Source organism: Notechis scutatus, chromosome 14 (assembly GCF_049901735.1).
Source record: "Notechis scutatus isolate UNSWTSFEM ecotype Mainland chromosome 14, rNotScu1.2, whole genome shotgun sequence".
NCBI classification, from domain to species: domain Eukaryota; kingdom Metazoa; phylum Chordata; class Lepidosauria; order Squamata; family Elapidae; genus Notechis; species Notechis scutatus.
The window spans coordinates 8,871,770-8,891,769 of record NC_142022.1 but is presented as its reverse complement, the minus strand read 5'-3'; the positions used below and the strand labels follow the sequence as shown (position 1 = coordinate 8,891,769).

The window sequence follows — 20,000 nt, the reverse complement described above, 5'->3', positions numbered from 1 at the left end:
CTGTCTTTACAGACGATTGCTTTTCACAAACCGTTTTTAATGGGAAGTTTCTTGTATTATTTATTGACTGAGGCTTCCTGGGTCCTGCAGGGAGGAAAAAGCAGTTTGAAAAGAAAACAAATATCAATAAATCATAAGGCATGCGCCACTGGGGAACTGGGAAAGGGAATGCAGGAATGCACACCAAGCTGTCCTTCCCACCGTTAATTGCAACCTGAAAAAACATTAAAGGCTCTAGTCCTCACTGTTTTTGAATCCAACCCAAGGAGCATTTAGCTCCTTGTGACAAATGATTGTTTATATCCTTCAGGAGGTCCAAAGCAAACATTGATAATATTTGCATTGTAGAATGGAACGGAACAGATATCATTCCATGCAGTATTTCTCAAGTGGGCTGAATTGAAGAGGGATGGACTTCAACTCCCAGAATCCCCCAGCCAGCATGCTTTAAGAGGGGATGGACTTTTAAGAGGGTGGACTTCAACTCCCAGAATCCCCAACTCCCAGCCAGCATGCTTTAAGAGGGGTGGACTTCAACTCCCAGAATCCCCAGCCAGCATGTTTAAGACGGGTGGACTTCAACTCCCAGAATCCCCTGCCAGCCTGTTTTAAGAGGGGTGGACTTCAACTCCCAGAATCCCCCAGCCAGTCTATTTGAAGATGGGTGGACTTCAACTCCCAGAATCCCCAGCCAGCATGTTTAAGACGGATGGACTTCAACTCCCAGAATCCCCCAGCCAGCATGTTTGAAGACGGGTGGACTTCAACTCCCAGAATCCCCCCAGCCAGTCTATTTAAAGATGGGTGGACTTCCACTCCCAGAATCCTCCAGACAGCATGTTGGCTAAGGAATTCTGGGAGCTGAAATCCACACCCCTTAAAGCAGGCTGTCTGGGGAATTCTGGGAGTTGAAGTCCACCCACGTCTGTAAGATGCCACGTTAGTGGTAGCAACAATCCAACACAGCCACATTATTGGTCTAGTGGCTGAGCTTACCCGTTTGGTGAGCTGCGTGTCCATCATGAAGTTGTGGACGTGTTTCTCAGCCTTGGTGAGTTCTAGTTTCCGGGCGACCACGGCCACCACCAGGGCAGTGCATCCAGCTCCCTAGAAGAGAGCCCCAAATTCAGAATTAGCTCTGAATTCAACGTGTTTGCAAAGATATATTTTCCATCCTTGCCTACTTCCTCTACGTACAGGGACCCCTATTCCCCAGAAGACCCCTCCCCCTCCCAATTTTGAGCCCTGCTCCTTTTGGGGACCTTGGGAAAAACTCCACCCATGGGGTGGGGTCAAGTACTCCCCACTACCCATCCTGGGAAACTGACCTCTCGTTTTTCTTAGACCTTCAAAAAAAACAATCCTAAAAAAAAAACACCATTTTGACAAGATTTCTTCCTCCAGAAAATTGCGTGCTTGGGGCAACAACACACCTTTGTGTTCCACTCCTACCCCCCAGCCAGCCAGGACTGGGTTTAATTAGGAAAAAATAAATAAAAAGAGATTAGCAGATTAAATCTTCAGTATGCAATCAAAGGTCAATTCGGGATTATCCTCCCGCCCGCTGTCCGTGGTGCTGAAACGCCGCCCACCCCGAGCAAAATGGCTTTTAATTCCTATTTTACTCTCTTCCCTAATTCGCATGCTTGAAAAATCCCAGCCTTTCTTTTCTTTTTTTCTTCTTTCCTTCTCTTTCCTTCCTCTCTTTCTTTCTTTCCTTCCTCCCTCCCTTCCTCTTTCATTCTGTCTGTCTTTCTTTCTCTCCTTCCTTCCTTTTTTCTCTCTTTCCTTCTCTTTCCTTCCTTCCTTCCTCTTCCTTTCTTCCTGTCTTTCTTTCTCTCTTTCCTTCCTTCTGTCTACCTCTTTCTTTCCTTCTCTTTCCTTCCTCTCTTTATTTCTCTTTCCTTCGTTCCTCCCTTCCTCTCTCTTTGACTGTCTTTCTTTCTCTCCTTCCTTCCTTTCTTTCCTCCCTCTCTCCCTTTCTTTCTTTTTCTGTCTTTCTCTTTCCTTCCTTCTCTTTCTTTCTTTCCTTCTCTTTCCTCCCTCCCTCCCTTTTTCTTTTTCTTTCTTCCCTTCCTTTCTTTCTTTTCTTCTCTTTCCTCCGTCCCTCCCTCTCTTTCTTTCTTCTTCTTTCCTTCCTCCTCCACTTTTTCTTCTCTCCTTCCTTCCTTTTTTCTATATTTCTTTCTCTTTCCTTCCTTCCTTTCCTCCCTCCCTCTCTTTCTTTCTGTTCTTCTTTTTCTCCTTCCTTCCTTCTTTCTATTTCTTTCTTTCCTTCTCTTTCCTTCCTCCCTCCCTCCCCCTCTCTTTCTTTCTTTCTTTCTTTCTTCTTTCCTTCCTTCCTCTTTTTCTTTCTCATCTTCCTTCCTTCCTTCCTTCCTTCCTTCCTTCCTTCCTTCCTTCCTTCCTTCCTTCCTTCCTTCCTTCCTTCCTTCCTTCCTTCCTCTTTCTTTCCTTTTGGGTTGGGCCTTATTTTTGCATCCCCTTTCCTATCCCACTAGAGCAATATCCTTTAAAAAAAAAGAGCTATGAGGCTCCTGCCCCCGAAAGCTGAATCTCTGAGCGGAATTTACAATCCAGGCTGCTCCGTATTTTCCCTTCCCAATTCCAGGACCCCCGTTTCATGGTTTCCTCCAGCTGCCTCCCACGCCCGAGCCCTCCTGCAACCCATATTTCTTCTTGCAGAATGACACTCCAGGGTGGAGAACACTCTCCGTGGGTTGATCCTTCGGTTGCTTGTTGAAAAAGTCTTATTTATCCGATGCTTTTCTGCCATTCCAAGGGAAACTTTCCCCTTCTATCGGTAGAGGCCCACAAATCCGTGCCAATTTAGCTTCCAGGAGGTGCATATTCTTGTTCTGTTCTGTTCTATTCTATTCAAATTTATTCTATTCTATTCTATTCTATTCTCCAATATTATTCTATATTCTATTCTATTCTATTCTATTCTATTCTATTCTATTCTATTCTATTCTATTCCTTAGTCTTTATTCTATTCTGTTCTATTCTATTCTCCAATATTATTCTATATTTTATTCTATTCTATTCTCCAATATTATTCTATATTCTATTCTATTCTATTCTATTCTATTCTATTCTATTCTATTACTTATTCTTTTCTTTTCTTTTCTTTACTATTCTATTCCTTATTCTATTCTATTCTATTCTCCAATATTATTCTATATTCTATTCTATTCTATTCTGTTCTATTCTATTCTATTCTATTCTATTCCTATTCTATTCTATTCTCCAATATTATTCTATATTCTATATTCTATTCTATTCTATTCTATTCTATTCTATTCTATTCTATACTATTCTATTCCATCTTCTATTCTATTCTATTCTATTCTATTCTATTCTATTCTATTCTATTCTTATTCTACCCCTTCCTCCTCCTCCTCCTCCTCCCCCCTCCTCCATTTTCTTCACCTCCATCTCCATCTTTCCCTACTCCTCCTTCTTCCAGCAACCGGCTCAATGCTTTAAAAAAAAAAAAACACCAGCTCACCCAACAGGTCTGAAAACCAACATTATCCCTTTTAAGGACACGTTTCTCAGCCTTTCTAATGTAGACTGCCCCTGACTGGGGGAGGTTTTACTGCTACCACAGACCCAACGCCTACGGGAGATCGCCCGGTTTTCTTTCCAAACCTTCCCTCTTCCCAAGGCTGGATTTTCTCGGAAGCCCTTAAGTCACACGTAATGTTCCCCAACCTCGCCCAGCTGAATTCCTTCTCCCCTCCAACTCCCCCACCACCACCACCACCCTGCCCCGCGCACTCCCAACACGCCAGCGTGCCAAGATGGATTGCATCTGTGCAGGAAAGTTAGCACAACGCTGTCCATTTTTTTCCCCACCACCCTTGGCGCCGAGCCAAGGAAACAGAGCAACGGAGCAAATGAGCCCTGAGAGGAGGGAGGTCGCGTCTGGGAACACGGGAACCGTTTCAACATGCACCCCGGGGGGGCTCTAAGTGTGACGGACGAAGGCGGGTCCAAGCCACAGGCTTCTCCCCACAACCCATTGAGTTCAATCAGCCCAGGCGCAATTAGGCATGAAAAGCACACCAAGGCCAGGGCGAAAAGGACGGGATTTTAAAGCATTGCGTTCCCAAAGGGAATCTGCAGAAATAGGAATTCTCTCTCTCTCTCTCTCCTTCTGTCTCTCTCTTTCTCTCTCTCTCTCTCTTCTCTTCTCTCTTTTCTGTCTCTCTCTTTCTCTCTCTCTCTCTCTCCTTCTCTCTCTCTTTCTGTCTCTCTCTTTCTCTTTCTCTCTCTCTCTCCTTCTGTCTCTCTCCTTCTCTCTCTCTTTCTGTCTCTGTCTCTCTCCCTAACTCTCTGTCTCTCCATCTCTCTCTTTCTGTCTCTCTCTTTCTGTCTCTCTATCTCTCTGTCTATCTTTCTCTCTCTCTGTCTCTGTCTCTCTCCCTGACTCTCTGTCTTTCTCTCTCTCTCCATCTCTCTCCTTCTCTCTCTCTCTGTCTCTGTCTCTCTCCCTCTGTCTCTCCATCTCTCTCTTTCTGTCTCTTTCTTTCTCTCTCTCTCTCTCTCTTTCTCTCTCTCCATCTCTATCCTTCTCTCTCTGTCTCTGTCTCTGTCTCTCTCCCTGACTCTCTGTCTCTCCATCTCTCTCTCTTTCTGTCTCTCTCTTTCTGTCTCTCTCTCTCTCTGTGTGCGTGTGTGTGGCAAGGAACCAGCTGAGCTCATCTTTATCCGAACAATTATCTCCCAGTCAAGATTGCCTGAGGCCAGGAACAGAGGCGACAGGGGTAACAAAATGACACCAACATCCACACAAGCTCTCTATGGCTTAAGTAGCGGGCTGGAGGCAGAATCTTAAAAATTCCTGGAAGGGTTGGACTTCAAGACCTCTAACATCCCTTCCAACTCTCTTATTCTCCTCCTTTCTTTCCTCCTTTCTTCCTCTCCTCCCTTCCATTCCTTCCTCTCCTCCCTTCTATTTATTTTATTTTATTATTGTATTTTATTTGTCAACCGCTTACAAGATAACAGGTATAAGTATAAACATGAATAAGAATACACTTCTTACTTATACCTCCCACTCCTTCCTTCCTTCCTTCCTCTCCTCCCTCCCTCCCTCCCTCATTTCCTTTCTCCTTCACTGGAGGTTTTCGACAAAAGACCAGACAGCCATTTGTCTGCTATGGTCTAGAGTTCTCCTGCTTGAGCAGGTGGTTGGACTAGAAGACCTCTAATGTCCCTTCCTGGTCATTCACATTTTGAATTGTTACCATCAGGGAGGCGTTATAGGTGTCTTAAAACGAGGACTAATAGACGGTGAAACAGTTTCTTTTCCAAGGCAATAATTGTCTTGAATCACACAGTACCTTTGTGATTTAGTCCTATGTATAAAGTGGCATTTTTAAACTATGTAAATATATGTTTTAAACAGGTTTTAGACTAGGTTTTTAATTATTATTATTATTATTATTACTTTAATTATTTTAATTTTTAAATATTCTGCAGCGTGATTGCGATGTGGTGTTTGGGGCACTGTGCTGGAGCAGCTTTCAAATTTCATTGTATTTTGTATGCAATGACAATAAAGGTATTCTATTCTATTCTATTCTATTCTATTCTATTCTATTCTATTCTATTCTGTTCTGTTCTGTTCTGTTCTGTTTTTATTCTATTCTATTCTATTCTGTTCTGTTCTGTTCTGTTTTATTCTATTCTATTCTATTCTGTTCTGTTCTGTTTTTATTCTATTCTATTCTATTCTATTCTGTTCTGTTCTGTTCTGTTTTATTCTATTCTATTCTATTCTATTCTATTCTGTTCTGTTCTGTTCTGTTTTATTCTATTCTATTCTATTCTATTCTGTTCTGTTCTGTTTTATTCTATTCTATTCCAGCTCGACTATTCTGTGCATTTGTGTTAGCCGGGTTGGACTGTTGTTGATGATTTCAGGGGTTCCCACCCACCTCTTCAATTCGTGGCGGCTGTTTACAGCTCACGTTTGTTCCAAATCCTCACCCAGCCTTCCACGCTCTCTCTGGCTCAGCGTGCGTGTTTTTTTTCTTTCTCCAAGGGGGAGGGTGGGTGTTGAGACGTGTGGAGGACACACTCCGGGTCCCTGCACAGGCTATACCCATCAGTCCAGGTCTATTAAAATGGAAGTCTTTCCTCCCCTCCTTCCCTCCGCCTCCCCTCCCCTAGAGATTAAAACCAAAACCTGTCTGAGCATAACAGATTCTGTAATTAACAGATCTGATCTCAATTCTGGGGCATTCTTGGAAGGATGCACACCAGCCCCGTGTGTCTCTCGCACAAACGCTGCAAATCGTGTGGCAGCTTAACATGCAAAAAGGGTTGTTTTTTAAAAAGAAGAAGAAGAAGAGGAAGAAGGAGGAGGAGGAGGAGGAGGAGGAGGAGGAGGAGGAAGAAGAAGAAGAAGAAGAAGAAGAAGAAGAAGAAGAAGAAGAAGAAGAAGAAGAAGAAGAAGAAGAAGAAGAAGAAGAAGAGGAAGAGGAAGGGAGGAGGAAGAAGAAGGAGGAGGAGGAGGAGGAGGAGGAAGAAGAAGAAGAAGAAGGAGGAGGAGGAGGAGGAGGAGGAGGAGGAGGAGGAGGAGGAGGAGGAGGAGGAGAAGAAGAGGAAGAAGAAGGAAGAAGAGGAAGAGGAAGAGAGGAAGAAGAAGGGAGGAGGAAGAAGAAGGAGGAGGAAGAAGAAGGAAGAAGAAGGAGGAGGAGGAGCGAAGGAGAAGGAGGAGGAGGAGGAGAGGAAGAGGAAGAGGAAGAGGAAGGGAGGAGGAAGAAGGTGGAGGAGGAGGAAGGAGGAGGAAGAAGGAGGAGGAGGAAGAGGAGAGGAAGAGGAAGAGGAAGGGAGGAGGAAGAAGGAGGAGGAGGAGGAAGAAGAAGGAGGAGGAGGAGGAGGAAGAGGAAGAAGAAGGAGGAAGGAGGAAGGAGGAAGGAGGAGGAGGAGGAGGAGGAGGAGGAGGAGGAGGAGGAGGAGGAGGAGGAGGAAGATGCTATCATGTCATCCCTTTTCATTAAATTAGACATATCCAATTCCTACAACCATTCTTCTCATGTTTTAGCCTCCAGCACACTAATAATGTTTGTTGCTCTTCCAGAGTCTCAGCATCCTTTTTTTATATCATGGCAACCAAAATTGGATGCAATATTTCAAGCGGGGCCTTACCAAGGCATTATGAAGTGGTATTAACACTCAAATATTGGAAGGCTGCTAGCGTGTCACCCCTTGGTCCTTTTTTTCATTAAAACTGACACATCTGATTCCTGCAACCATTCCCGTTTCATCCTCCAGTCCCCTAATTATCTTTATTGGTCTTCTCTTCACTCTTTTTTTAGAATCTGAGAGCACTTTGCAAGGCAGGAATTAAATGAATCTCAATGTTCTTTTTTTTTTTTTTTTTGGAGTTTCTCAATCAATTCTTAATTAAACATTCTTAATTGATTCTTCCTTGGTTAAACCTTTCCAAATCCATAACTCGATGCCTTTTGGACTCTGGTCTGGCTTCGCAGTAGATTGCAGAAAGAGAGGACAAGTGAAAAACATACATTTAAGCCAACATCCTGTAGAAAACGCAGCCATAATCGTGGCTTGTCAGAAGCTGACCCTGGGGCTCTACAACTGTCATAAAGACGAGTCAGCTTTCCGCTGTCTGAGTTTCGATCACACGATCCCAGAAAATGCTGCGACGGTTGTGGGAAAAGCAATTATAAGTTGCTTTTCCTTTCAACGCTGTCCTAACTTTGAACTGTCACTAAACAGAACCGTTGTAAGTCTGAGACCAGCTGATCTCTTTTGCTTGCTTGAAATCCGAAGAACAGGAAACCCATTCAGTGGGTTGTGTTTTTTCTTCTTCTCCATTTCTCTCTGAAGTTTGCTGATCGAAAGAAGCTTCGGCGTTTTAAAGGGTTCATTTTCTGGATGAATGGCACCAAAAATTCACTGCTTGTTACTAAACATTTGACATGATTTCCTCCTGGGCGCCGTTTGAAGATTCTTGCCTTGTCAAACACACACACACACACAAAACCCAGCCTTGTGGTTTCTCTCTAGGTGTCTAACCTGTTATTTAACATTTTCAAGTAGGCTGAAATATGAAACGAGGATGAAGAATGTATTTTGGGAGCATCCAGAGAGCTGGCCCTATCTAACAAAATGAAATTCAGTGTAGAGAAAAGTAAAGTCTTACACTTAGGCAAGGAAAACTTTATAGACTGGGGTGAAACCAGGCTTAATAGCAGGAACTGGGAGAGGGATCTTGGAGTCTTAGTGGACAACCAGCTAAATAGGAGCATGCAGCCAAAAAAGCCAATGCAATCCTAAATTGCATTACCAGAGGGATACAATCGAGATCAAGGGAGGGACTAATACCCCTCTGTAAAGCCTTAGTAAGGCCACACCTAAAGTCTGCAACCAGTTTTGGTCACCACACTATAAAAAAGAGGTTGAGACCCTAGAAAAAGTGCAGAGAAGAGCAACCAGGATGATGAGGGGACTGGAGGCTCAAACATACGACGGACGGTTGCAGGAACTGGGCCTGGCTAGTCTAGTGAAGAGAAGGACCAGGGGAGACAGGAGAGCAGCCTTCCAATATTTGAGGGGCTGCCACAGGGAGGAGGAGGGTGTCAAACTATTTTCTAAAGTACCCGAAGGCCAGACAGGGAAGAATGGATGGAAACTGATCCAGGAGAGATTCAACCTGGAAATAAGGAGGAATTTTCTGACAGGGAGAGCAATCAACCCATGGAACAGAAATTGCTTCGAAAGTTGTGGGAGCGCCATCACTGGAGGCTTTCAAGAAGATATATCTATATATCTATGAAACAGTTTAATCCAAGGGGTGGAGAGAGAGAGGCTATGGAAGACGGGACCCAGCTGGAGATGAGAATCAGGGGCAGGGGGACATCTGGATCCACTCTGGACCGACTGGGATTGAAACCCAGGCGTTCAACATCCTGTTTCTCACAAGGGCCTGCCAGCATTTTTGGTGGTTGGGGGGGAGGAAAGAACCACAACAGACTGTCCAGGAGGAAGGGAAGATGTATTTAAGTGGTAGACTGCTCTTACACAGGGAGGGTTTATTTTGAGGGAGCATAGCTAGAAAGGGTGACTTTGGGCTGATCACTGGGAGATCTATCTATCATCTATCTATCCTACTATCTATCCTACTATCTATCTATCTATCATCTATCTATCTATCTATCTATCTATCTATCTATCAATCAATCAATCAATCAATCAATCTATCTATCTATCTATCTATCTATCTATCTATCTATCTATCTATCTATCTATCTATCTATCTATCTATCTATCTATCTATCTATCTATCTATCTATCTATCCATCCATCCATCCATCCATCTATCCATCCATCCCTATCTATCTATCTATCTATCTATCTATCTATCATCTATCTATCTATCATCTATCTATCTATCTATCTATCTATCTATCTATCTATCTATCTATCTATCTATCTATCTAATCTATCCCTACTATCTATCTATCTATCTATCTATCTATCTATCTATCTATCTATCTATCTATCTATCTATCTATCTATCTATCCACCCACCCACCTGCCTACCTATCACCTGTCTGTCTGTCTATCCTGTTTCTTAATCGCCCGTTTCCCTCCCTGGCTTGACACAACCACTCCAAAACCAATCAAAGACGCAAGGAACAGACCCCTGATTCTCCTCCCAGTCTGATCTCCTTTCCCAGGGGTCCCATCCTGCCTGGTGGGAAGGCTTTTTTTTTCTTTGCAAGGATTCCTGGAGAGCCTCCTAAAGCCAAGCTATTTGGGGGGGGGGGCTGTTTTTGTTTTTGCTTTGTGGCTAAGCAACGCGGCCTTGTCTTGAAGCCGAAGGAGCTGCAGTTTGTAGCATGAAGTGGCCAACTCAAGAGCTCCTGCCAGCATGGCTGTGCCAGGCAATTGAAAGTGCATTTCACCCCCCTCCTCTCGTTTGAAGGTTTGATTCTGCCCCTCCCCTTTCAAAAACAGGCTTTTGACCTTCGTGGTCTCCCTAGCAACCGGAGGCTAAGGTGATTTGGTATTAAATGCAATTATCGAGCTAGAATGGCTAGGGGGGAAAAAAAAGGAGATAAAGCAGAGTTATGCGGGAGCAGGACAAAAAAATAAGAGAGGGGGATCGGTTTCTTTTTAAATATTCAACAGCCATTGATACGATGGGCCAATGACTGTGGACAACACACACCAATGGCCGCTGATATGATGAGTCATTGACACTGACATGATGAGTCAATGGTAATTGATATTGATAGGAGTCAATAGCCATTGACATAATGAATCAATGGCCATTGACATATGTCAATAATCAGTGACATGATGGGCCAACGGCCATTGACAGGACACATCAATGGCCATTGATATGATCATTGATGTTGACATGATGGATCAATGACCATGACATGAGTCAATAGACATTGATATGGCTCAATAGCCATTGACATGAGTCGATGGCCATTGATATGAGCCAACAGTCATTGATGTTGACATGATGTGTCAATAGCCATTGACATGAGTCAATGGCCATTGATATGGCTCAATAGCCATTGACATGAGTCGATGGCCATTGATATGGGCCAACAGTCATTGACATTGACATGATGGGTCAATGGCCATTGACATGAGTCAATAGACATTGATATGGCTCAGTAGTCATTGACGTTGACATGATGGGCCAATAGTCATTGACATTGACATGATGGGTCAATAGCCATTGACATGAGTCAATGGCCATTGACATGGGCCAACAGTCATTGACGTTGACATGATGTGTCAATAGCCATTGACATGATGAGTCAATGGCCATTGACGGAACCCATCAATGGCCACTGACATGGTGTGTCCAATCTATAAAGTCCCCTTTTGCGACCTTCTGACGAGCCAAGTCAACTGAACAACCGTCTTGCTAGTTGAACAAATGCAGCGACTCCCTTAAACTATCGTGGCAAGACACGTCGTTAAAATGGGGCAACCTTCACTCTCTCGCTTAGCCACAGAAACTTTGGGCTCAAGGGTGGTCATACATTGAGGACTCCCTATATATATATATATATTTTCCACAACACGTCCACAATCGCTTTGCACTGTAAAATTGGGAGGGCCAAAAGATCGAGGAAATAGGATGCCCACAAATGCGTGCAATTTATCTTTTTGAAAAAGCAGATTTTTTTTCCCCCGTGAGCCTTACCATGATCCCCGTAAGCAGACAGACGCCTTTCCCACAGTAGGTGTGAGGGACCATGTCTCCGTAACCAATGGAGAGGAAGGTGATGGAAATCAGCCACATGGCACCCAGGAAGTTGCTGGTCACATCCTGTTGGTCGTGATACCTGCCGAAGAAATGCAGGTTGCTGGGGGTGAAATGACACAGCCACCATCAGGAGGCACCAAAACGATGTTCGTGGACTATTTGGACCCAGCTGGAACCACTCCGGAGCGGCGTATCTCAAGCTCAGGCAACTGGAGGAGAGTGGACTTCAACTCCCAAAATTCCCCAGCTAGTTATTCTGGCTGTGGAATTCTGGGAGTTGAAGTCCATATACCTTAAAGCATGCTGGTTTGGGGAATTCTGGAATTTGAAGTCCATATTTTATTGCAGTGGAATTCTGGGAGTTGAAATCCATGCCTCTTAAAGCAGGCTGGCTGGAGAATTCTGGGAGTTGAAGTCCAGATTTCCTTCTGTGGAATTCTGGGAGTTGAAGTCCATACATCTTAAAGCATGCTGGTTTGGGGAATTCTGGGAGTTGAAGTCATCCCTCTTAAAGCATGCTGGTTTGGGGAATTCTGGGAGTTGAAGTCATCCCTCTTAAGGCATGCTGGTTTGGGGGAATTCTGGGAGTTGGAGTCCAAATGTCTTAAAGCATACTAGTTTGTGGAATTCTGGGAATTGAAGTCCATGCATCTTAAAGTAGGCTGCTTTGGGGGATTCTGGGACTTGAAATCCACATTTCTTGCTGTGGAATTCTGGGAGCTGAAGTCCATATATATTTTAAAGCATGCTGATCTGGGGAATTCTGAGAGTTGAAGTCCTCACCCCTCTTAAAGGATGCTGGCAGGGGAATTTTGGGAGTGGAAGTCCACCCGTCTTAAAACGGCTGGGGGATTCTGGGATTCTGCCATTCACTAAACCCCAAGTGAAAAATCCCAAGGATGTTTACTAATTTAGACAACTCAGGTTAATTGTCTCTCAACATCACAACATCTGTCTAAGAACAGGCCTATTTTCACACACACACCGTTTTTTACACTTCCACGTATAACACCAAAGCCCTTGAAATGAAGATAATCTCATTTATTTGGGAATTTTTCTGAAAGTCCCCAACTCCCATCCTTTGGGATTAATACCCTCCATTTTCTCTCCGTTGCTGGGTTTGTGAGCCTGGTTAATGACTATTGATCTTTCTCTTTCTCTCTTTCTTCAGCCAAGAGGAAAGGTTAGATATCGGTTAGAATTCTTTGCAGGGCCCTGAAAAACAGCTTGATTATGCATTGCACAGATCTATAATTGATTTTTATTTATTTTTTTCAGAGGCAAGATTAGATCTTGGCTTCTGCGGGCCAACATGTGTGAGCCAGGAGGAGTTAAAATCAGAATTTCCTGGCCTGGATAACAAAGATTTACTCAATCATGAGATGTTAACGAAGAATTCATCCCCTTTAAGAGGGATGGATTTTAACTCCCAGAATTCCCCAGCCAGATTATTTAAAGATGGATAAACTTCAATTACCAGAATTCCCCAGCCAGTCTGCTTTAAAGGGATGGACTTCAACTCCCAGAATTCCTCAGCCAGTATGATTTACGAGGGGTGGATTTTTAACTCCCAGGATTCTCCAGCCAGCCTGCTTTAAAGCTGGATAAACTCCAACTCCCAGAATTCCCCCACAACTAGAAGAAACAATAAAATAAAACAAAACAGAGGCAAAAAACCAAACTAGACAAAAACATTTTTTTAAAAAGGTCTCTCTTTTTTTTTCATTATTATTTTTTCCTCCTTTCGGGATAGCCCAACTCTCAACCATTTTCACACTTACAAGAATCCCAGACAGAAGTGTAGAACGTGTAAAAAGCAACCGGATGTGTGACAGACACAAACACACCCACGCACCCACCCACACGGCCTTTCCCATCTATTCACACCCAGGAGCAATGCTGCGGTGTGCTGTGCACACCACACACACACACATACACAATAAACCAGGCAGAACAGGTTTCAAAGAAAAAGGAAACTTTGCAGAAAGCCATCGACGTCCCATTGACCCCTACACACACACACACACACACACACACACACACACACACACACACATTTTCCTTGGCTAATTTTGCACACGGAGCTGGGTTTCCATTCCTTGGTTGTTAGGGAGTCCTGCCTACACCCCATGTGGATGTTGCCTCTCCTGGCACTCTCACTAGCACGTCTTCAAGAAAAGAAAGGCGGTGAAAAGAACCTGCGGGTTGTGTGTGTGTGTTTGTGCGTGTGTGTCAAAGTGTCACACAGGCTGCTTTTTCAGCACACCAGCTTGAATGTTCCCGGATAAGACAGGCCCAGCGGGAAGGGAGATGAGAAAAAAAAAGAAGGAAAACCTCTCTCTTTCTCTCTCTCTCTCTCTCTCTGAGTGTGTGTGTTTTCACATTCAGCCCACAACTCTTATTTCTTGTTTTTTTTCCTTTCCCTTCTCTCCTTCTTCTACCAGCTGAGTGGCAGAATTGGAAGGGAAGGTAGCAACTCGGGTCAATTTTAGAAGATGTAGAAGCCGATATTTGGAGGGATGGATGATATATGTGGGTTTGCCAGTGTGTGTGTGTGTGTGTGTGTGTGTGTTTGTAGTTATGTAAACAAAAAGATAGATGATAGAGGTATACATGAAACAGTATATAAATGATATGGATAGATGATAAGTAGGCAAGGAGGCAGGCAGACAGACAGACAAACTGACAAACAGACAGAAAGATAGGCAAGCAGATGGATGGATGGATGGATGGATGGATGGATGGACGGACGGACGGATGGGCGGGCAGGCAGGTTGATTAGATAGATACGTAGGGAGGGAGGGAGAGAGAAATAAATAGATTAGTGATACAAACACATTAGATACATAGATAATGATGGATGGATGGCCTGATAGATAGACAGACAGACAGACAGACATAGATAGATAGGTAGGTGCATTGATAGATATAGAAACAGACTCAATATATAGATAGAAGCATAGATGATGGGTGGGCAGATAGATGATAGATAGATAGATAGATAGATAGATAGATAGATAGATAGATAGATAGATAGATAGATAGATAGATAGATAGATATAGAAACAGATAGGTAGGTAGGTAGGTAGGTAGGTAGGTAGGTAGGTAGATAGGTACGCTGATAGATATAGAAACATTCAATATATAGATAGAAGTATAGATGATGGATGGGCAAATAGATGATAGATAGAGATAGATAGATAGATAGATAGATAGATAGATAGATAGATAGATAGATAGATAGATAGATGATTGATAGATAGATAGATAGATAGAGGTAGATAGGGATAGATAGATAGAGGTAGATAGGGATAGATAGATAGATAGATAGATGGATAGATAGATAGACAGATAGATGATAGATAGATAGATAGATAGATAGATAGATAGATAGATAGATAGATAGAGTCGGGGAAGAATGAGGAATGGTTGTAGGAACTGGGCCTGGCTAGTCTAGGGAAGAGAAGGACCAGGGAGACAGGAGAGCAGCCTTCCAATATTTGAGGGGCTGCCCCGAGAGAGGAGGAAGGGGGTTCAAGCTATTTTCCAAAGCACCCGAAGGCCAGACAGGGAATAATGGATGGAAACTGAACCAGGAGAGATTCAACCTGGAAATAAGGAGGAATGCGTGCCTCGATGTGAGTGATATTGAGTTGGCCACACCCAGTCAACCACATGACGCCCAAGCCATGCCCCCACCCCCTAAGCCACGCCCACAGAACCGGTTCTTTAAAAAAAATTGGAATCCCACCCCTGCCAGCTGCCGGCCAAGGCCGCCACTCGCCCTGGGAGAAACTCACCTCTCGCAAACCCTCACGGTCCAGGCGGCGATGATCCAGAGGGAGATGCTGAAGACCAGGAGCACCGTGCCGGGGCAGATGGTCATGAGTGTCTTCATGACAAAGCGGGTGTTGAAATTGATCTTGTTCAGGGCGCCGATGCTGCGGGACGAGGCGTCGGTGAAGAGCTTGCTGTGCAGGAGCATGACGCGGGCGATGAGATAGAGGCGGAGGAACATGGGAATGGAGAGGATGATGTCCACGTCGGCCTCGGCGCGGGACGGCGTGTAGGAGAAAGCCAGGCGGGCGGTCCAAAAAAACTTATACTCGCCCGGGATGGGGTGCACGGCGCAAACCAGCATTTCCAAAGTGATGTACAGGATGCGCTCGTAAGTCATGGCGATCCGCCAGTCGTCGGCCCCGTTGTCGATCACGAAGAGCTGAGCGAGGGGAAAGGAGGAGGAAGGGGAAAAAAAAAAGAAACAAAAGCGATTCAGAGCCAAGTTCCTAGTCCTCAAGAAACACACACACACACACACACACACACACACACACACACACACGGCTCGCTTTCCCCATCTTCCCTTACAGGCCAGGCCTTCGACTTACGTTTAGAGTCGCGACGGCGTTAGGAAAAAAAAAAGGATTCTACATGCTCTGACCCTTTATATATACACATATACATACGTGTGTGTGTGTGTGTGTGTATCTATATCTATCTTATCTATATATCTTTGTCTGTCTGTCTGTCTGTCTGTCTGTCTGCCTGCCTGCCTACCTACCTACCTACCTACCTACCTATCGTGCCTGCCTGCCTGCCTGCCTGCCTGCCTGCCTGCCTGCCTATCTATCTATCTATCTATCTATCTATCTATCTATCTATCTATCTATCTATCTATCTATCTATCTATCTATCTATCTATCTATCTACCTACCTACCTACCTTCCTACCTACCTACCTATCCTGCCTGCCTGCCTGCCTTCCTGCCTGCCTGCCTTCCTGTCCATATGTCTATCTGTCTGTCTGTCTGTCTGTCTGTCTGTCTATCTATGTATCTATCTATCTATCTATCTATCTATCTATCTATCATTTCTTTACTTGCCAGCAAAAAAACAACAACAACCCCAGGCTAATCAATAGGCCAGCCCAAGAATAGTCTGTTTCCTGTTGTTTTGTTTTTTGATGATTTTGGAGAATAAGACCCTCTTTGAAATAGGAAATGAAAGAGGGATTTGAAGCTAAAAGATATTGGACTAGAATACACACATGGTTGGAAAAGATGATAAAACCACATACAGACTTAAAGCCTGAGATATTTTTATTGGGGATTTTGCCTGAGAACTATAGCAAAGAAATAACGTATTTGATTATACATGCATTAACAGCAGCTAGCACTGTATCTGCTCAAAAGTGGAAAAATGAGAAAGTTCCAATGGAGGAGGAGGTGATTAAAACAAATATTGGAATATGCAGAAATGAGTAGGTTAACACTAGCAATTAGAGAACAAGAAGAAAGGGAGGATTGTAAGATTTGGGATCTTTTCTATGGATGGTGGGAAAATAAAGCAAGAAACTAACTACTGTAAATACTGTAATAATGATATACTATGATAGACAATGCTGAACAGGCTATAATATGAATATAACCTAGTAAGAGTTGGGATCTGTTTTTAAGGATAGTTGGAAAATGAAGCAAGACATTTAATGACACTGTAATAACGATACACTAGGATATATAACGTTGAATAGGTTGCAAGATGAATGTCAGTTCAATAAGAAATGTATACAAACATTATTATGTACACAAGGTACGTACCCAGCCGACACACTGTATAACTGAAAATGGTTTTATTCGTTGTTTTTGTTATAAAAATAAAAAAACTTTTTCCAAAAAAAATGAAAGAGGGGTTTGAGTAGGGACATGCAGCACATAATTATCAATAAAATAACTGTGCCCCCCCCACTTCTCTAAATGAGCCAACTAAGAAGAGGGGGAGAAAAAAAACAAACCCAGAATTTTTCTGTGCAAAGATAACCGGGGCAGCCGAATTCTCCTTTTAAAAAGTTGCTTTTCAACCCTTTTATCAACTTTCTCCGCTCAACATTTAAGGCCAGGTTCAGCCAGATGTTTCCCTTCTGGGACAAGAGACTAATTTCTAGTTGTCCAAATAGACATTTGGCTGGGACAGATGTTGCAACATTCAAACAAGCCAGATGTTGCTAGATTCAGAAAGATTCTTCGCTTTGCACATATTCATCAGCCTTTTTACCACAATTTTTCAGGGTTGTATGTGTTTACCCACAAAATTCTGTTTTGTTTGGGGTTTTTTTTTCCTGGCGCACACCGAATTTATTGCACAATTTATTGGCCTGGATGTCTTCCACCCTGAATCTGCCTCCAATTCCTGCATCATCATCATCTAGCTGGGATTTTTTTCCTGGCATGTCTGAAAGCATCTGGACCTCTTCTCTAGAGGAGCAGGATAAATCCGTGCAGCCAGAGGTCACCCAGAAGTTCCACAGGACAACGGTGTGAAGATTTAAGTCTTGAACACAGAGAAATGTCTGCTTTTGGGCAGCTGGTCTTTCAGCTGAGCTGGACGCATCTCTCAGTGGCCACAAGGAGGGAGGGCAAGGGGGGCTGCCCCCTCCCATGAGGAAGCAGACCCTCCCCCGATATTAGCGGTGCCGGCTTAAGTCCAATGCAACAGATTGGTGTTTGCTGATACTAACAGGGAGGGATGGAGGGAGGAATGAAGGAAAAAGAAGAAATAGGAGGAAATGAGAAGGAAGGGAAGAAGGAAGGGGAAGGAGGGAAGGAAGGAAAAATTGAAAGAAAAGGAAATTAAGGAGAGAAGGAGGGAGAGAAAGGAGGGAAGAAGGGAGGGGAAGGAGGGAAGGAAGGAAAAATTGAAAGAAAAGGAAATTAAGGAGAGAAGAAGGAAGAAGGGAGGGAGGAATGAAGGAAGAATAGAAAGGAGGAAATGAGAAGGAAGGGAATAAGGAAGGGGAAGGAGGGAAGGAAGGAAGGAAAAATGGAAAGAAAAGGAAATTAAAGGGAAGGAGGGAAGAAAGGAGGGAGGGAGGGAAGAAGGAAGGAAGGAAAGAAGGGAAGAAGGAAGGGGAAGGAGGGAAGGAAGGAAAAATTGAAAGAAAAGGAAATTAAGGAGAGAAGGAGGGAGAGAAGGGAGGGAAGAAGGGAGGGAGGAATGAAGGAAGAATAGAAAGGAGGAAATGAGAAGGAAGGGAAGAAGGGAGGGGAAGGAGGGAAGGAAAGAAGGAAAAATTGAAAGAAAAGGAAATTAAAGGGAAGGAGGGAAGGAGGGAAGAAGGAAGGAAGGAAAGAAGAAAGGAGGGAGGGAACAAAAATAGAGGAGGAAATGAAGGAAGGAAAGGAATAAGGGAAGAAAAGGAGGTATTAAAGGAAGGAGGGAAGGAAAGAAGGAAGAGAGAAAGGGAAGAGGGAGGAAGAAAAGGGGAGGGAAATAATAGAAATATATATATATATATAGAAGGAAGGAAGGAAGGAAGGAAGGAAGGAAGGAAGGAAGGAAGGAAGGAAGGAAGGAAGGAAGGAAGGAAGGAAGGTCTGGAGGACTACTGGCGGAATCCCCTCCCTTCTTTTTCAACCGAATCCAACCAGGAGCGAAAACCTACAATGAAACCCAGATTGGCTTTAGATGCCTTGAGAATGAAAGTCAGCCACACTCAAAGGATGCTCCCGTAACCATGGAGACCCACAGCGGCGGGATGTTGGTGGTGCTACAGAGCCAATGGATCTCCCCAGGGTTTGGGGAGTGTGTGGGGGGGGAAGGGGGTGTCCCCCAGGTTGAGAAATCCTTCTTCCCTTGGACTGAGGGGCTGGTGATAGGACCAAGTCTCCAAGAGACAGAGAGAGAAAGAAAAAAGAAAGAGAGAGACAGAGACAGAGAGAGAGGAAGGAAGGAAAAGAGACGGAAGGAGAAAGAGAGAGAAAGGAAGACAAAATAGGAGGGAAGGGAGGGAAGGGATGAGAGAGGGAGGGTGGGGGCCTTTCCTTTCCTCCTTTCCTTCTCTTCCCTTTCCCCCTCCCCACTCCTTCCCTTCCCTGTTTATCTAGCTATTTCCTTCCTTCCTTCCCTCCCTCATCGGTTTATCTAGCTATTCCCTTCCTGCCTTCCCTCTTTCTTTTCTTCTCTCCTTCCCTCCCTCTCTCTCCCAGCCTTCCCTTGTGTCTGCCTGCCTGTCTGCCTATCTATCCAAACATCTATTTACCCATCCATCAACTCCCTTATCTATCACCTCACCCCACTGCCTCCACCTCTCTCTCTGATATATCTCTAAATCTTGACAGCTTTTACATGTGTGGATCAGCTCTCAGAATCCCCCAGGCATCAAAGGAGACACTGTTCTGGTCTATACTTAGTCCTCACTTTATGACCAAAGCTGCCTGGGGAATTCTGCCAGTCGAAATCTATACATACCTCTGACAGCTGTCAGGGTTGAGGGACACTGCTGTAAATGACACTGCTTTATTATCTATCATCTCTGTATCGATCACCGTCTGCCTGGCTGTCTATCCCTCCCTCCCTCCCTTCTTCCAGCTGGATAATTCTCTTTGCCGATTCATACGCCGTCCGGTCAGAAAATGTGGTTTTGCCAAAATAATAATAATAATAATAATAATAATAATAATAATAATAATAATAATAATAATAATAATAATAATAATAATAATAATAATAATAATAATAATAATATTTAAAAAAAACCTTAAGCAAAGACTGGCCAATCACTTAATCTGAGCCCATCTTGATGACCCCTAAGGGACCCCAAGAGGAATATAATGCTTTAAAAAAAAAAATCATCTCCCAAGTGAAGAATGAACCTCTCTGTACAATCTCAAATTTAAAAACAAAAAACAAAAAATGAGACTTGAACCAGGCCTTTGGACCTCCCCTGC

The 20,000-nt window shown here is 43.8% G+C and overlaps 1 protein-coding gene across 1 annotated transcript in view; it reads right to left on the bottom strand.

Annotated features, from left to right (window-relative positions):
• KCNN3 (potassium calcium-activated channel subfamily N member 3) overlaps positions 1-20,000 on the bottom strand; it is a 36,083-nt gene that overhangs the window by 8,162 nt on the left and 7,921 nt on the right. Inside the window, exons 3-5 of the mRNA XM_087943791.1 lie at positions 15,079-15,497; positions 11,216-11,357; positions 997-1,107 (exon numbers count right to left, since the gene is read on the bottom strand). Of these exons, the coding sequence (XP_087799917.1) occupies positions 997-1,107; positions 11,216-11,357; positions 15,079-15,497 (672 nt within the window). The remainder of the gene's footprint in view (positions 1-996; positions 1,108-11,215; positions 11,358-15,078; positions 15,498-20,000) is intronic.